The sequence below is a fragment of the Sardina pilchardus genome, chromosome 24 (genome assembly GCF_963854185.1).
Source record: "Sardina pilchardus chromosome 24, fSarPil1.1, whole genome shotgun sequence".
NCBI classification, from domain to species: Eukaryota; Metazoa; Chordata; class Actinopteri; order Clupeiformes; family Clupeidae; genus Sardina; species Sardina pilchardus.
This window is the reverse complement of record NC_085017.1, coordinates 360,001-378,312: the sequence shown is the minus strand read 5'-3', so window position 1 is coordinate 378,312 and position 18,312 is coordinate 360,001. Positions and strand designations below refer to the sequence as shown.

Below are 18,312 nucleotides of genomic sequence, written 5' to 3'. Positions count from 1 at the left end.
TATAATGAGTTGTTTTTTTAAATTCATTCATTTCATTCCATTCATTTCATTCTACTTTACAGGATGATGTAACATCAGCATCTGATGATGAGTACATCCCAGAGTCTGTATCGGATTCAGAAAGCTCAGGGACAGAGTTGAGTGTTGAGTTGCCTGAACCATCCAAAACGTCCCATACCACTAACATGCCTGATTTAGGCGATACTTTTGCTGAACAAGAACACATGAATACACAGGATATCTGTAAGAATTTCCTGGTGGATGTAGAAACTATCGGTGATCTCCAAAGTGACCCCAAACCAGAACCAGAAAGCTCAGAGTCAAACATGCAGAAAACAGTGAGTACCGAAAAGGGTACGGTGGATGTTCTTAGCCAAAGTAAATCCCCAACCAAATCAGGAAAACTCCTTAAAAGCCATGTCAATTATTGTTTCCTATGTGGAAAACCTCAAACAAACTTTGCACGTCATCTCGAGAGGCATGCACATGAAAATGCTGAAATTGCTCAGGCACTCCAGTTCCCCAAATCATCAAAGGACAGAAAGGTTCTTCTTGAAAAATTCCGAAACCTTGGCAACTTCAAGCATAACTCAGTCGTTAAAACCACAGGATCAGGCTGTCTTAAAGTGAAAAGGAGTTCCAAACAGAGCAGCAGCTCTGAGACGTATGATTACTGCTTGTACTGTAAGGGTATGATATCCAGAAAAGAACTTTCTCGACATATGAAAAGATGTGCTCTGAGACCCGAGAATAATGTTGAAGAGGGACCCAAGTTGAGAGAGAGAGTCTTTGGCATAGCATCTGCTCAATCTACAATGTCCCAGCCAATCTCAAGTGAACTTTGGTCAGTGCTGGGCAAAATGCACAAGGATGCAGTGTCCTCTGCAGTAAGGAATGATCATTATCTCATGCAGTTTGCCCAGTCCCTCTTTAATAAACATGGGAGTGACAGATCAAAGCATGAGTATATAAGACAGAAAGTAAGGGAACTTGGGAGATTACTTGTGACTTTGCGCCACACAACTAGAATCCATAACATGGAAGAGGCAATAAAACCAGGCAACTTCTTCATTCTTACTAGTGCCGTCAAGAGAGTTTCTGGTTTTGATCACCAAAACAACACATTCAAAGCCCCAAGTTTGGCCCTGAAAATTGGGCATTCTCTCAGAAAGATAAGTGACCTCATGATGTGTCGTGCCCTCATGGAAGAGGACCAAGAGGGGATCGATTCCATCAAGAGGTTTCATACACTTCAGAAAACAAAGTGGTCTGAATTAGTTTCCCATTCTGCCTTATCAAACCTGAGCGAGGCCAAATGCAACAAGAGCACCAGGCTTCCACTGGCCAAAGACGTTCAGAAGATACAGTTACATCTTGGTCAGCAAGTGGAATTGGCTAAGGAGAAACTAGCCGATAATCCAGGTGAAGTGGCGCGAATGACTGTAAAAAATGTTGAAGATCGTGACATGTCACAACTTAACGATGACATAAGCACTGGGCTTACAGAAGTTGAGAGGAGACTTTGCAAACAATTCGCCAGAGTGGAATTGAGGGGGGAAAAAGGACGAAATGTTGCGGTGATCCTGACTCCTGATATGACCGCTAACCTGTCACCCCTCATTAGTAAGAGGAAAGAGTGTGGAGTTACTGAAAACAACGATTACCTCTTCGCTGTTCCTTGTAGTCTTGGTCACTACAGAGGGCAGTTTGGTCAATTTGCAGATGCTTGTGGAGCCGAAGATCCTCAAAACCTCAGATCAACTAACCTTCGCAAACAGATCGCCACAATAAGCCAAGTCATGAACTTGAAAGATAATGAACTGGACCAGCTGGCCGATTTTCTCGGCCATGACATCAGGGTGCATATAGAGTACTATCGACTGCCCCAATCAACAATTCAGCTGGCTAAGATCTCAAAACTGCTTATGGCTATGGAGAAGGGAAGTGTGAAGGATATTCAAGGAAAATCTCTTGATGGAATCGGTGGTATGCATCATTTACATTTTGTTGAATATACCTGGTGTATGTGTATATGGTTGATGGTGTAATAACATTTTTACATTGTCATTTAATAGATGACACAGAAGATATGGATACAGGATCACAGCAACTCCCCGATGTTTCCACTCTGCAAGGTAATGTTCAAATGGGGTCCCAAAATGCGGATTTTGTAATTCTATAAGTGAAATATTTAAAATTGGCTTCAAATGTGTAAACTTTTTATTGCCTACCCTCCTTGCTGTGTAGTTGATGCCATTGTTTTTTTGTTTTGTTTTGTTGTTAGACAATGAAGAAATATTGGCTTCTGGCACTTTTGGATCGCCTCACCTCTCCGAGACCGCAGCTCAAGGTATAATCTCAATAATGGACCCAAAGTTTGCCCAACATATCTCATGTAATGAGCTGGGATCTGTGGGTTCATTAGATCAGAGTATATTAAAATTGTTTTAGTCAGGAATTTGCCAGTAGTATGTTTGTTAGAAACTTTGTTAGAAGCATAACTTCTTTTAATTTCTCTTCATTGTGACACATATGCTTTATGGTTAGTATTTTGTATTGGTGAAATATTTAAAGGAACACTCCACCGTTTTTTCATATTAAACTACGTTATTCCCTTAATTAAGACGAGTTGATACATACCTCTCAGGTTTCAATGCATGCACTCAAAGGCTCTGACGCACGGCGCTACTTTGATAGTACTCTAGGTAACCCAGTTCATTCATTAGGATCCAAACAGAGGTGAAGTTAGAAGCGACCAAACACCTTCATGTTTTCCCTAAATTCCCATTTTTGTATTAAAATACAGTTCCACGAGTAGTCACACGACCAAGTATGGTGAGACAAAATAAAACGTGCATTTCTAAGCAGGTAAGAGGGATAATTATATTGTGTGGCGGAATAACACTTGGGAGTACTTTGACTCGGCGCAGTAATATCATCACTCTTGCACTTTCAGTTTCATTTTGGAGTGAAGATACTACTGCGCAGAGTCGAAGTGCTCCCAATTACTAGTCCGCCACACATTATAGTTCTCCTTCTTACCCACTTAGAAAAGCGCCATGTTTTATTTTGTGTCACTAACTAGTCGTGTAACTACTTATGTAACTGTATTTTAATAGGGAAAACGTGAAGGTGTTTGGTTGCTTCTAACTTCATCTCTGTTTGGATCCTAATGAATGAACTGGACGCTAAGTGCTATCAAAGTAGCGCCGCGCGCCAGAGCCAGTGAGTGCAGGCATTGAAATGCGAGAGGTATGTATCAACTCGTCTTAGTTAAGGGAATAGCGTAGTTTAATATGAAAAAACGGTGGACTGTTCCTTTAAAATAGGCTTTTTTATACATTAAGATAACAGCCTAATGTTATTTCAAATATTTTCTATTGCCTACCCTCCTTGCTGTGTAGTTGATGCCATTGTTTGTTTTGCCTTTTTTGTCTTGTTTTCAGACAATGAAGTAATGTTGGCTGCTGGAACTTGTGGATCGCCTCACCTCTCTGAGACCGCAGCTCAAGGTATGGTTATGGTTATGGTTATTGCTTTTGCTATTTGGAAGATGCCTTTGTCCAAAGCGACATACAAATAAAAACAATACAATAATTGATTTAACAGCGAACAATTTCAAAAAGTTGGTCAGACTACAGTAGGGAGAATAGCAACATAAACTAAAATATAAATTCAAGCAATAACCTAATGAAAATAAACAATTAATATAGGGTAACAGCAAACAAACAAAGTCATTCAATCAGTCATATTATAACAGGTATAATTTCAATAATGGACCCAACGTTTGCCCAACGTATCTCATGAGCTTGGATTTGTGGGTTCATTAGAGTATATTAAAAAATGTTTTAGTCAGGAATTTGCTACTAGTACGATTGCTATCTTTTTGTCATCTCTCTTCATTGTGACACATATGCTTTGTGATTTAGTATTTTGATGTCTTAAGTAGTTTGCATGATCATTTTAAAACAACAGGGAAGACTTGGCCTGTGTACATCTACATCATTTCCTAGTAAAATTATCACTCAAGGTATTGTTGCAGTCACGCTCTCCATCCAGTTTAACAACTTTGCCATGAGTTTTAGTTATTAGAATACAGAATTGTCTGTCTGCTTGTTATGTGCATGGCAGTAGAATATATTACAGTTTTGATTGGTCCGCAGGTAGGCTCTTTAAGCCCATACACTTATACTGCACAATTTTTTTTTTAGATGACCTGTGGAACTCTGTCTGTGTGACTTCTAGTTCACCTCATCTCCCTGACTCAGTCACTCAAGGTATTATTTAAATGCTCTCCATCACTAGGCATGCTTGCTAATGTGCAGTCTACACCAAATTATGTTTGGTTAGACATATAAAGCATATAAAGAAGCTGGATGTATTTTGTGTTTTATTATCACACACATTTTGTCGACACAAGTTCCAGTTTGTTTGGCAATTTTGAACAGCAACATCCCTGCCTGCATGTACTGTACACGTTGAAGGATCTTTTATCTTTTCATTTCTTCTCATCTTTTTTGTAATTGTTCAGGTTTCCGTGTTTCATCAAGACGGTGTGTGAAGAGACCATGGTCCAAGGAGGAGATACAAGCTGTGATGAAACATATGAGGCCTTTTATTGAAAACGGTGTCACTCACCAGTGAGCAGTGCCTGAAGTGCAAGGAAAAGGAACACCCTGTGTTGGAGACAAGATCCATTCAAAACATTCGATATTTTGTACGCAACAGAGGCTTGACTTTTAAAAGGCATTCAAAGGCTAAACACTAAATGCACTTTTGGCTAGCCTGAGACTTGGGTCTAATATTTTATAAGTTTATGTCTTGTTCTCAGAAATTTAGGTCACTTAATTTATATTGCTCCCAGGCAGATGTTTGTTTGTTTGTTTGTTTTGCTTTGTGGTTAGCCTGGACCTTTTAATGTAAGGATTCATTTTATTTTGCTTTATTTATTTCTACAATGCTGTCCTTTGCTAAGGAACAGAATCTTGAGGTGACCAAATACAGTTCAGTGATACAGCAAATATTGTGTGGTGTGTTAATAATGACAAACCTACAAAAAAAGGCTCTCTTCTCAGGTTATGTGTGATTCTGTGCAATGGGCAATGGCAGACTCTGGACACGCCAGTTGCAGTGGGGATGTGAAGCATGATTGCAGGTTGGCAGTTGGTTCAGGACATGGAAACCTCCATAATACTAGTGAGGAAGGATACAAAGATAAGTGCTGGTGGGGTTGTGTAGCTTGACCGTATTTGATTGGAGGTGCTGATGTTTTCTAGATGAAGAAGTGTAGAATGGCGTGATTGTGCACCTTATGTACATTATCTGCAAATTATATCCCGATGTGATGAGTTATTTACACTTACTGTAGTTCAGCTTATGTGCCAAATTGTAATGTACAACTGTAGGTCAACAAAGAAAACAAAATTACCTCTTAATATATATTCAATATTATTATAATGGTGTGCCTTAGTCACTATGGCCTAGTAATCCATGTGTCCTCTCAAAGCAGGTTATACTCGGTGTATGTGTGTGACCTGGCCTTACAGACCTTGTGTCCTTTCAAAGCAGGTTATACTCAGTGTATGTGTATGATGACATCACTGACCTTGTACACCACACTGTCCTTATAGACCCTGTTTTAGAAAAGTCTTTACAAACCACTAAAAAGTCTGAAAAACGGCTTTTTTTTATATCTCAGGTTTGGCAAGGAAATCTTTTAATTTTAAACGTTGTATAGGTTCCCTGATTTTTTTCATGACGTTTGATATGTGTTTTGTAGCTCTAGCACCACGGGAACCCTGTGTCCCTGTATCCCTGTGTTAAGTCTGATTTACGAAAATTTTCGTAAATTGTCCTCTTAGCCCGACAAACGGGTATAGGTGTGTCTGTGTGTGTGTGTGTGTGTGTCTGTGTGTCTGTGTGTGTGTGTGTGTGTGTGTGTGTGTGTGTGTGTGTGTGTGTGTGTGTGGTAGTGTGTGAGTGTGTGTGGTAGTGTGTGGTGTGTTTGTGTGTGTACTGTACATTATTCTCTGCCTTAATGGTACTGCAACACTCTGGAGCTCCATCATATCACCTGGACACCGCTGTGTTACGCAACAACCTGCAACTGTCTCTATATGGGACACACACACACACACACACACACACACACACACACACACACACACACACACACACCCGAGCATATATTAAACCAGTAGTTCTCAGATCAGTACCAGACACCACCTGTCTCTCCCAGTACCAGCATTTGGAGATCATTAAAACTTTACAGCAGCTATAACTACGTACATATTCAACTACATATTTGTACATCCTACATACAGTTTTGTCTCTTTTTTATTTTCTTCAAGAAAGACAAACATTTCAACTTCAGTGATTGTGTCAACAATGTTTCATACAGCTACAGTATGTCCTTGACTGTGTGTGTGTGTGTATGAGAATGTGTGTGAATGTGTGTTTGCACTGTACTAATACTACTCCACTAGTCCTGTGTGTCAGCAATGTTTTATACAGCTACATGTCCTGTGTGTGTGTGTGTGTGTGTGTGTGTGTGTGTGTGTGTGTGTGTGTGTGTGTGTGTGTGTGTGTGTTTTACTGACCACACCGTGCCTGTGAAGTGGGTCTGTTTTCAGATTGAAAGATTGAGAGTCAGAGATAAGAAATGGTGTGTGTGTGTGTGTGAGTGTGTGTGTGTGTGTGTGTGTGTGTGTGTGTGTGAGAGAGAGAGAGAGAGAGAGAGAGAGAAAGAGAGAGAGAATGTGTGTGTGTGTGTGTGTGTGAGAGGGAGAGTATAAGAAAGTTAAATTGTTTGTAGATGTGCATACATGTGTGTGTCTGTGCGTGTGTGTGTGTGTGTGTGTGTGTTTGCATGAGAGAGAGAGAGAGAGTGTGTGTGTGTGTGTGTGTGTGTGTGTGTTTGCATGAGAGAGAGAGAGAGAGAGAGTGTGTGTGTGTGTGTGTGTGAGAGAGAGATAGAGAGAGTGAGTGTGTGTGAGAGAGACTGTGAGAGAGAGAGAGAGAGTGTGTGTGTGTGTGTGTGTGTGTGTGTGTGTGTGTGTGTGTGTGAGAGGGACATACCCAGAGGCAGAGCTCCTGAGTGAGGTATAATTGGGTCTCTGGAGCAGGCCCTGGTGCTGGAAGTGGCTGTGTGTGTGTGTGTGTGTGTGTGTGTGTGTGTGTGTGTGTGTGTGTGTGTGTGTGTGTGTGTGTGTGTCTGTCTGTCTGTCTGCGCTGCCCACTGATCTCAGGTCAGAGCTGCAGATGCCCCCGGGGCAATCCCCATCTGCCCCTCAGCTCAGCCTGGCCTCACCTCGTCTGGGTCACCATTAGCTGCACTGCACTCTCTAGCAGCCCTCACACACACTGTACTGTAGGTGCTCTTCATCACCATGGATGGGATAGCAGCCACTGGGCCCCAGGACACATACATGTCCCCCCCCCCCCCCCATAGTTGTACGTGTGTGTAATGGTGTGTGTGTGTGTGTGTAATGGTGTGTGTGTGTGTGTGTGTGTGTGTGTGTGTGTGTGTGTGTGTGTGTGTGTGTGTGTGTGTGTGTGTGTGGTAGTGTGTGGTGTGTTTGTGTGTGTGTGTGTGTGTGTGTGTGTGTGTGTGGTAGTGTGTGGTGTGTTTGTGTGTGTGTGTGTGTGTGTCTATGCATGTGTGCAATGGTGTACGTGTGTATGTGTGTCTATGCATGTGTGTCATGGTGTGTTTGTGTGTCTATGCATACGTGTGTAATGGTGTGTGTATGTTTGTGTGTGTTTCAGGCTGGCTGCATGAGTTGGGTAAGCGTCTGGAAGCTCCATACAGCAGCAGTGTGAACAGCACAGTGGGCGTGTCTGGGGGCGTGGCTAGCGGAGGCCCCTCCCTGCGGAGCGTCTACATCGCGTCGCTCTACTTCACCCTCAGCAGCCTGACCAGCGTGGGCTTCGGCAACGTCTCAGCCAACACCGACGCCGAGAAGATCTTCTCCATATGCACCATGCTCATAGGAGGTTAGCGCGCGCGCACACACACACACACACACACACACACACACACACACACACACACACACACACACACACACACACAGACACACACACACACACACACACACACACACACACACACACACACACACACACACACACACACATTTTGGCCAACACTGACACGCAGATGATCTTCTCCATCTGCACCATGCTCATTGGAGGTTAGCATACGCTCACACACACACACACACACACACACACACACAGACACACACAAAAGATGTTCTTTTCTATCTCCATGCTCAACAAGGTCAAAGGGGAAAAAGGGAGAGAGAGAGAGAGAGAGAGAGAGAGAGAGAGAGAGAGAGAGAGAGAGAAAGAGAGAGAGAAGGGGGGTATAGGGGGATAAAGACAGGAAAAGACAGGGAACAAGACAGAGGGTGGATCTCTGCTCACATAGAAAGAACAAAAGAACATACTGACAGAAATACGGCATGTAAGAAAGTAAGGAAGAGAGACAGGAAGGATCAGGGAGAATCAATAAGAAGAGGGAAAGGATAGAGAGATAGAGAAAGAAGAGAGAGAGAGAAAGTAATTGTGGTCACACTATAGGGTCTTTAGTCTTGCTGTCTCTCTGTTTTATTCTCAATCACAGTGTGTCATAGTGGTTAAGGTGGAGTAGGAATGGAGAGATCCCAGAGAGAGAGACAGAGACAAAGTGGGAAAGAGAGAGAAAGAAAGAGGGAGGGAGAGAGAGGGGGTGAAAGAGAGATAGAAATGTAGAGAGAGAGAGAGAGAGAGAAAGAGAGAGAGAGAGAAGAAGGTGAGCCGAAATTTTATTGGGTTCATTTTAGGTCATGTGAGCTGTTTCAATATTCATGAAGTTATTTTGTGCAAATGTCCTTCACTGCTGGAGGCAATGTTACACACACACACACACACACACACACACACACACACACACACACACACACACACACACACACACACACACACACACACACACACACACACACACACACACACACACACACACACACACACACACACACACACACACACACACTCACACATACCCAAACACACATGCACACATACTCCCATGAGAAAGTAATTGACAGTCTAGTGCTGTATGGCTATCACAGTCACACACATAATCATTCTTTCCCTTCAGTAATTCCTTACTCTCATACTTTCAGGCTGTCATAGATGATATGATATGCACACACACACTCATACAGGACCACAATACTATATATTGTGATACAATCTGCCGACACTATACTTACAGTTTTTTTCAGTCGCTAACAAGCGTTTGTCCATTCAGTTGACACATTTTCAAAACTCTAAACACAGTTAGCACAGCATCGGTCTTTTGTGGCCATACCATTCACACATTTCACGTTGTTTTCACACAGTATGCAGTCAGTGAATACATTTTCACAATGCTTACATTTTCTTAACAGACAAACTATACCTCCCAACAAAATAATGGATCGTTTTTGTATTATTTTCGAATGTTAACACACAACATCCCACAATAGTTAACACAATATTCCAAACCTCAGATACAGTATAAAAACCTCTGTTTCTGCAATGTTATCAATTCAAAAGCAATATATCTCAGCTGATAATAAACAAACAATCGAATAATTGACACACAGATGATTTATGTTGGGTAAATTGGGCCAACCACAGCTGATTCCAGTCTATCTTAGACTCAGTGGCAGGGGTTATCGCTCTCTATTACATTGACACTTGCACAGTGAAAAGAGGAGGTGATGTTTTTGGAAGCAGAAACTGAATACTGTAAGACAAATACCGTAATGTCTGGACGAGGAAGAGTAAGAGTAAGGGGCCCAGGGAGAAGAGCAGGCCCAGTGAGAGATGCAGTGAGAGGTGCAGGAGCACTGAGAGGAGCAGGTGCAGAGATTAGACACAGTAATATTGTGCTTTTTTTTTGTTCACCCCCTTTTTATCTGGGCTTTTTGCTGTTGTTTTTTTGTTCAGAATGCTCATGGTGTTTCATGGATATTTTGTTCACTGCAATGCTGTAAAGCTTTTTCGGTTCTATCATAGTCTACTGTAAACAGTATTTATACTGCACCTCCTGTAGGCCTAATGAACAGTAAAAATAATAATAATAAAAAAGATTTGCTTTTTACTGGAATGTATTTGAATGTGGACATCTGGACATACAGTTCCCAACCAAGAAATTTAGTGTACAAATGTTGGATTGCATGTTTTGCATGCAAATACCTGTAAAACTGAAACATAAAAGTCTATGCCGTTTTTGTAATGTCAACAGTAGCCAGTATTTTGAAACCTAGTGTACTCTGATTGACTGCATGTATCTTGTGAAGTGAAAACAAGCTTCATTCTTTGACAAAATAACTTCATTTTGAGTCAGGTTTCCAGTGTTTTGGTAAAGTTAGTGTGTGCAGAGAAATGACGAGTTAGTGTAACAAAATGTGGTGGAAAATGATCCATTTGGCCAATTGTGTTTTGTAGGTGAGAGTCTGTGTTTAGAGTTTTGAAAAAGTGTCAAATGAATGGACAAACGCTTGTTAGCGATTGAAAAAAACTGTAATACTTTACATTGAGATATACAATCTGCCTATACTATACTTAATACTACTGAGATATACAATCTGTCTACACTACAGTATTTACAGTAGTACTTAATACTATTGTTACGATACAGCCTTTGAGCAGAATTCAAACAAATGCAGTGTTGTCTAGAGCATAGTTAGCTGCCCTCGGACCGCAACGTATACCTATAGGAAGAGCTAGAACTGACCTACACACTGGCCCTGTGTGATGTACCGACGTGGAAGTAAGACCTACATGTACTGTACCGTGTGTGAGTGTGAATGTGTGTGTGTCAGCTGTGGCAGAGCTCTAGTGAGAGGTCACTCACCTGTGGCTCTCGCTGACCCGGTATAGGTCACCCGATGTCTCCTGAATAGCCCAGGCGATGGTTCCTAATGTTTAGGCTGAGTTCAGTTTGTTGGGTGGGGTGGTTTAAAATGAGATGGGGCCAAGTCTGCAGGACTTGGAACAGGCACCAAAACACGAGGTAAAACATAGGCCGCTAATCTTTCCCGAAGGACTGGAAACTAATTGTGGGGCCAAGAACCCTCGACAGCTGCCCAATTTAGCCTAATTAGCCACAGGTATTGACATAACTGAAGCCCCGCCTGTAAGTCAGTGCTTGCCCTACCATGTGACCTTAACCTATCCTAATACTACACATTATGATACAATCTGACTCTACTATACATTATACAAAAGTATAATTTTGTGTGTGTGTGTGTGTGTGTGTGTTGTCAGCTCTGATGCATGCTCTGGTGTTTGGTAACGTGACGGCGATCATCCAGAGGATGTACTCACGCTGGTCTCTGTACCACACGCGCACCAAAGACCTGAAGGACTTCATCCGTGTGCACCACCTCCCCCAGCAGCTGAAGCAGCGCATGCTGGAGTACTTCCAGACCACCTGGTCAGTCAACAACGGCATCGACTCCAATGAGGTAACACATTATGCACACACACACACACACACACACACACACACACACACACACACACACACACACACACACACACACACACACACTCACACACACTCACACACACCTTTCAGAAATGTCAGGATATGGGTAGATGACATGACGTGGCTTTTTCACCGTCACAGAAGATAAAAGATAATTAATTTCACATTTTCATAATTTAAAATACTGTAAAAGGTTAAACATTTTCTTGTTTTACATGAATTTGTTGTTTTAATACCTGAGTTATTTATCGTTTTTTCAGAAATTTGAGCCAAACCTTACAATTGTCCTATGGTGTGATGGTAGACAACATAATTATATAAATATTAACTTTTATAAATAGGGGAAATAATGTTTAAAAATGTTAATGAACGCTCCTGGCATAATTGTGCAAGTGTCTATTTCACTAAGTGGCAATCACTTTTCCCATACATACATTTCTTAAATGGTAGGAACTCCGTAAAGTTCGTCACAGAAAAAAATGTCCTTTGGTGTTATGCAATAACCTGATGTTAAGTTGGCCAATATCATGGACAACTACATTTAGTTGAAAGACGCCATTCAAGGTCATGTGACTGAAGACCCCAATGAAGCCCAGGAGCAGTGAACATGGTGAGTATTTTTCTCAGAATTTTTCAAATATTCAACTATGTTTTCAGATCACTGAAGTTGTTAAGTTTTTTTGTCCTTTGGTGTGACCCCCCTAAATGTCATTTTTTAATTCAAATTTTTATTTTTAACAGCAGGACTATGTAATATTATGCAAATGCATGATGTGAGTTGCTAATGACAGTTCAGTTAGTATTAGCATGGTCATTAACTGCCACCAAAGCTTAAAAGTCCTTTGGTGTGACAGGAAATGTCCTTTGGTGTGACACATAATAATGACTTAAATTCAAATGTACTGACATAAAATGTTCTGAAGTGTTACTAAAACAACTATAATATAAAGTAAATACTAAAAGGTTGTTTTTTTTTTTTATAACAGAAAGAACCTCCCTGCAGGACCTGTGGCCCAACCTGCCGCAGAACTTCCAGTGTTGCCACCAAGGAATAGAATGTCATTGTAGATGATTGTGTCAAGTATGATTTAAAAACTGCTCTTACAGCAGAAAAAAACAGCCTGACCAGCTTAAGGTGGTTTGCTGGTTGACCAGCTTGTTAACCAGCTTGTTTGACCACCCTATGATGGTTAACCAGCTATAGACCAGCAAAACTCTTGCAAAAACATACCTGCAGCTTTGCTTGTCGTACCATCTCATGCTGGTCATTAGTTGGTGTCGCTGGTCTACATTGCTGGTTTTTACTGGTCATGCCAGCTTATGTTGGTCATTCTAGCAAACCAGTATGGCCATCTTACACCTACAATGTCAAGCTTGGCAGGCTTGTCACTAGCATGACCATCTCACACCAGCTGTATCCCACACGACAGGCTGGTCACACCAGCATGACCAGCTTCCATAGATGGTCACGCCAGCATGTCCACCTGGTGGCCTAACCAGTTATACTAGCAAAGACCAGCAATAGCTAGAAGAAAACCAGCAAAAACCAGCTAAAACCAGCTATAAACATAAATTGGTTTCTTGCTATTTTTTTCAGTAGGGATGTTTTAGATACAGTGGACTACGTGAATGTTATGCAATGTTTTAAAATGGAATTTCCCTATTGAGGATTATGGTCCCTCTTTTGGTGATCAAAAACTGATGGTTAGAAGCACAACGTTTATAGACAATAAAGGCGTGGCAGTCCACATTCACTAATTAAATGGTGTGATTTTGTGATCAGGTGCTGGACACAAAAGGGTTGTTCTTATGTCTCTTAATCAGTCATGGGTGTGTTTTGGGCGTAACATCCTTTAAACCAATGAGAATAATATCTATCATTCCCTTTAACAGCAAACAATGCAGCTTCAAACAGCAGCAAATTTGAAGGAATCTCATGCACACAAGACTATACGGAACAGGGATTCCACTAAACCTTGCTTTACTAAAACCTGTTTGTGACTAGCAGAGTATAGCCTACGCATTTGCACTCACCTATTATTTGAACTCAAAGTGAAACTTCACCGTGGTTTCATAGTCAACAAATTAGTTCACCACATTTAAGTACTATTACTATTGACTGACAATGGGTCGTCATAAAAAAAAACCCTGAAAAGAGCAACACTTGTCCAACAAATCTCCTCCTTTATCGCTGTTACAATAAACACTTCATATATTCTGACTCACTTCATGCAATAACTATCTTTGTCCTTCGGTGTGACATTTTGTCCTATAGTGTGACAAACATAAAACAACAGAAAAACATCCTTAATTTCAAAATGTATTTTTTTTAAAGCCAGGTTTGACATTAGGGGAGCTCCAATAATATCTCCTCTTAAATAGGTACAATTTCAAACAGTTTTGTAAGGTTGGCGGAAAAAAATGTATCGACATTCATAGGAAAAAGTCAATCAAGTTCATCTATTCATGGTGAAAATGATTTTAATTAGTACTTTTATGCGAAATAAATATCATTTGAAGAAATTAATGATTTAGTAATGTGAGCAATTATGTTTTTTGTATTTTTTAATGTTATTCAATATCATTTCTTAGTACTTTTTAAATGTCACACCATAGGACACATTCATAGTGCAGATGAGTGTAAACGTGGAAAAAAACATGTGAGGTCATTGACAAAATCAGTGACCACTATTATTTTCTGAAACTACAGTTTCTATACTACATAAATATTTTTCTTTTTTCTTAAAAAACGATGTTTTCCAAAAAAAACACTTTTTCTTGGCCAGATGTCAACTACCCATATAATGCACTGGAAGCTAATCACTATTAGTTCTGAGGGTAACATTATGTCCATAACTGAAATAAATCACAGTTACAATAACCTTGCAAAGAGACGATCCATCTCTAACTCTTCACAATACACCTCACTCTCATATAATAGAGTTGTTCTGTGCTAACGAGGACCGCAGTCGTTAATTAAGGAGCCTGTCTAACCAGGCTGGACCACTGTTTCACGGTGTGACCTACTTCCTACTTCCTACAGTCTGCTGCCGAGGGGCCTGGGGCGTCTGCAGACATGCCTGTTGATTAATAGTTAGCGCTGGCCCTAAAGGACAGGTGGGCTATCCTGCTCCTAGTGTTGGGTGGTGGGGGGGGGAGTGGACAGGCGTCATTACTCATTTCCCTACTTACACGTCTAACAAGATGACACTGATATGCCGATAGCTGCCGGGGTGTCCCTGTCGCGCTACCCATCTCATCACACACACACATGCACACACACACACACACACACACACACACACACACACACACACACACACACATATACACAAATATACACACACATACACACACACATACGCGCGCACACACACACACACACATACATACACACACATACACACACACACACACACACATCCTACTGCCCCCCCACTCCCTCTCACCCGGCATTCCTATTCACACACACGCACACACCTCCACCCAGGCATTCCTCTGTACTCCTCCAAATGCAGATTCTTCTCCATTTTTCACCCTGTCACTTGGCAACAGCCTCGTCCTCCTCTTCCTCCTCCTCTTCCTCCTCCTCTCCCCCAACGTAGGAGGGTGGGCAGCGTGTCCTTCGGCGAACAAAAGGACCTCATTTGGCATTCAAATAACATAACAAGTGGCCCGCCATCATTTGGAAGCTAAACCACGTTGGACTATGACAGTTGTGTTTATCAGTTTACCTCCGAGGTCCAAGGCATGCTTAACGTCATTGTTCCCTCCCAAATTGCGTGTGACGTGCTGTTAGGCAACGCCTCCCATAACTCGCCTCTGAAACCGGCTTCAGACAACCCCGGGACCAGAACACGTAGTCAGGGAGCCATGGGGTCAGACCTGGCTTTGTCAGTTAAAGGTTTTTTTTTTGCAGAATCTAGTAGACTAGGGGTACCTCTTTAAGATTTAAGAGGGTGCCCGGTGATATCCCTTGGGCAATTTCGTATATTAAGCCTTTCTTGTCCAATGTGTTGAATATAAGGCGGATATGGATGAGTTTCTTCTCTCACTCGAAGAACAAAATCTCCACTTCACAAGCATCTACATACACCAAACTTTTCAGTCTTATACCTAATCATGTTTAGAAGGATTTTGCAGAGGGGTTTGTTGATATATGATTCTTAGCCTGATTTACATTTTATTCCAAAAAACATGGCGAAAATGGATTTTTTAAAGGCTGGTATAGTATTTTCTGATTTACTGAATAACTAAATGAGATACCTATAATTCCCTCTCTAAAATACTTTTCATCTCTTATGTCAACAAAATGAAAAGAAAAAAATTTAAGCTGGCTTTGTCCAATGTTCAGATTTGATCTTTTTACGTTTATGCAAATCAGCGCATATTTAATTACATCATACCTAATTTGCATATTCAAACATTAAATTTCAGAAAACTTGTAATACATTTATTTTTCATATTGATCTAAGTAATCAACTGGTGAAGTTTCATAGTGATATCTGCTTGTTAATTTTTTTACCCTATTCACCTGTAGTATATCCGCCTTATAGTCAACACATTGGACAAGAAAGGCTTAATATATGAAATTGCCCAAGGGATATCACCGGGCACCCTCTTAAATCTTAAAGAGGTACCCCTAGTCTACTAGATTCTGCAAAAAAAAAAACTTTAACCGACAAAGCCAGGTTCACCTAAATTATGGCATTTGGCTCCCGGACTAACGTCTACCTTTCACATTGCGAAATCCCCTGAACCCGCTATTTCTTAAACGCTAATGTATCGTTTCTGAATGTGAAAGGGGCTTATGTCTCCAAGATAGCATTATACTATTGCATGATATTCATTTTGGCGGTATGCTCTGTTCTGGGGGCCCCCTGCCCTTCCATGTTCAAACATGGAAAGCCCAAGGCAGGGAGAGCAGCAATAAACCCCCCATGGGATACAGACAGAACAGAACGAACATCAATGACAAGACATTGATAAGTCAGAAGTGTGAGGGGGTTAAGGGGAGGAGGTGGATGGCAAAATTGCAGAAAAAGCTATTGGCAGCAAATTGGTAAAGGTAGTTTCAATAAGCGCTCTGAATGATCTTGGCCAATGAAAGCAGGGCCTGGCCAATCAGCTGGCAATCAGCTGAGCTGTTAGATTGACAGTCAGATGGGCCAACCAGGGAAGCGAGACTCCGTGACCTGCCTGAACTAACGCTGTGCTCCATTTTAGCTACATAAGCAACTGACCCAGTAGTAGAGATCAGGACAAATGCTTAGCTACTGTACACGAGCCACTGATATCCAGCCGTAGGGACCAGGACAAACGTTAAGCTACACAAGCAACTTATCCAGCCGTATGGACCAGGACAAACGTTTAGTTGCACGAACAACTGATCCAGCTATATGTACCAGAACAAATGTTTAGCTACACGACGAGCGACTAAACTTTCCATGTAGACCAGACCAAGAGTTTAGCCACATGAATGAGTGTGACTGACTGAATTAATTATCTGATCATTATGGTTTCGGCTATCAGGTCCTGACCTTTTGATTGCAGAGCACTTTGGTCAACTGTGGTTGTTGAATGAGTGAGTGTCTGATTCACAGAAGGAGGTTTAGATGAATGAATGAATTACGGATTCTCAGAAGGAGCTTTAGATGAATGAGTGAGTGACTGACTCACTGAGGGAACTCTGTGACTGAACGTTCCACTGATGGCAGCTGGCTGATGGTGGAGCACTGTCAGTCACAAGTGAAGCGTGAGATTTAAAGGTGTTGTCCCCAATTCTAATCCAATACACTGAATCACTCCTCTACCTGTGTGCTTTGTGTATGTTCTGTAAAGAACCATGTGAAAACTGAAAGTGTGTGTGTTTAATAGTGACAATAATGGCAAAGTAATAATAATGTTTAGTTTAGTTTAGAATTTAACAAAATGCTGACACTTCATTTGAATGAAAGAGTGTTAAAGTTAAAACTGCTATTGTTAACAGACTTACACACGACACATTCTTTTTTTGTGCTACAGTAAGTCTCCCTCTTTGTCTCTCTCTCTTTCCACCTCTCTCTCTGTCTGTCTGTCTGTCTGTCTGTCTGTCTCTCTCTCTCTCCTTCTGTTTCTCTCTCTCTAGCTCTTGAAGGACTTCCCAGACGAGCTGCGTTCGGACATCACCATGCACCTGAACAAGGAGATCCTGGAGCTGTCGGTGTTCTCATCGGCGAGCCGTGGCTGCTTGCGATCGCTCTCGCTACACATCAAGACGACGTTCTGCGCACCTGGCGAGTACCTGCTGCGGCAGGGCGATGCGCTCCAGGCCCTCTTCTTCGTCTGCTCGGGCTCCATGGAGGTGCTCAAGGATGGCATGGTGCTCGCCATCCTCGGTCAGTCTGTCGCACACTGATGGTCATCACAGTGATATATATTCAATGCGATCCAATCCACTTTATTTATATAGCACAATTTAAGCAAACACAGGGTTTCCAAAGTGCTGTACAACACAACAGTAATGACAACAGTAGAATAATGATAAAAAATAAAAGTAAAAATTTAAAAGTAATACAAAAATAACAGTAGGATAAAAGTAATAAAATGATATAAAATAACAAGATCAAATAATAAAATAAGATAAGAAAATAAAACAAGTAAAATAAAATCAGAAAAATAAGTAATTAAATAAGGACCACTGCCCACACAACACATTAAAGAGAAACTATGCAGGATTGGCGATTTCATCTCCGTTTTCGGTTTCGCTTTTTGTTTTCGCTTGTTTTATGCTTGCATATTTC

At 41.4% G+C, this 18,312-nt stretch overlaps 2 protein-coding genes across 4 annotated transcripts in view; both read left to right on the top strand.

Annotated features, from left to right (window-relative positions):
- Window positions 1-18,312, top strand: part of kcnh8 (potassium voltage-gated channel, subfamily H (eag-related), member 8) — a 61,608-nt gene that overhangs the window by 34,369 nt on the left and 8,927 nt on the right. The window contains exons 9-11 of the mRNA XM_062530077.1: window positions 7,768-7,995; window positions 11,308-11,507; window positions 17,658-17,907. Coding sequence (XP_062386061.1) covers window positions 7,768-7,995; window positions 11,308-11,507; window positions 17,658-17,907 — 678 coding nt within the window. The remainder of the gene's footprint in view (window positions 1-7,767; window positions 7,996-11,307; window positions 11,508-17,657; window positions 17,908-18,312) is intronic.
- LOC134072896 (uncharacterized) lies at window positions 1,135-5,446 on the top strand. Of its 3 annotated transcripts, none has more exons than XM_062529777.1 (6): window positions 1,135-1,986; window positions 2,088-2,135; window positions 2,285-2,350; window positions 3,447-3,512; window positions 4,212-4,277; window positions 4,532-5,446. In XM_062529777.1, exons 1-6 carry the CDS (start codon window positions 1,185-1,187, stop codon window positions 4,642-4,644), a joined length of 1,161 nt encoding a protein of 386 aa, XP_062385761.1. In that variant the 5' UTR covers window positions 1,135-1,184; the 3' UTR covers window positions 4,645-5,446. The 3 variants fall into 3 exon arrangements, with proteins under 3 accessions (XP_062385761.1, XP_062385760.1, XP_062385759.1); XM_062529776.1 differs by having other exon boundaries at window positions 2,085-2,135; XM_062529775.1 differs by having other exon boundaries at window positions 2,076-2,135.

Bases quoted from the DNA above. Each gene is read 5' to 3' on its own strand.
- LOC134072896 (XM_062529775.1), top strand. From the start codon at position 1,185: ATGATGTGTCGTGCCCTCATGGAAGAGGACCAAGAGGGGATCGATTCC. The intron at 3,513-4,211 runs GTATGGTTATGG...TTTTTTTTTTAG, and splicing joins CTCTGAGACCGCAGCTCAAG to ATGACCTGTGGAACTCTGTC. The intron at 4,278-4,531 runs GTATTATTTAAA...GTAATTGTTCAG, and splicing joins CCCTGACTCAGTCACTCAAG to GTTTCCGTGTTTCATCAAGA.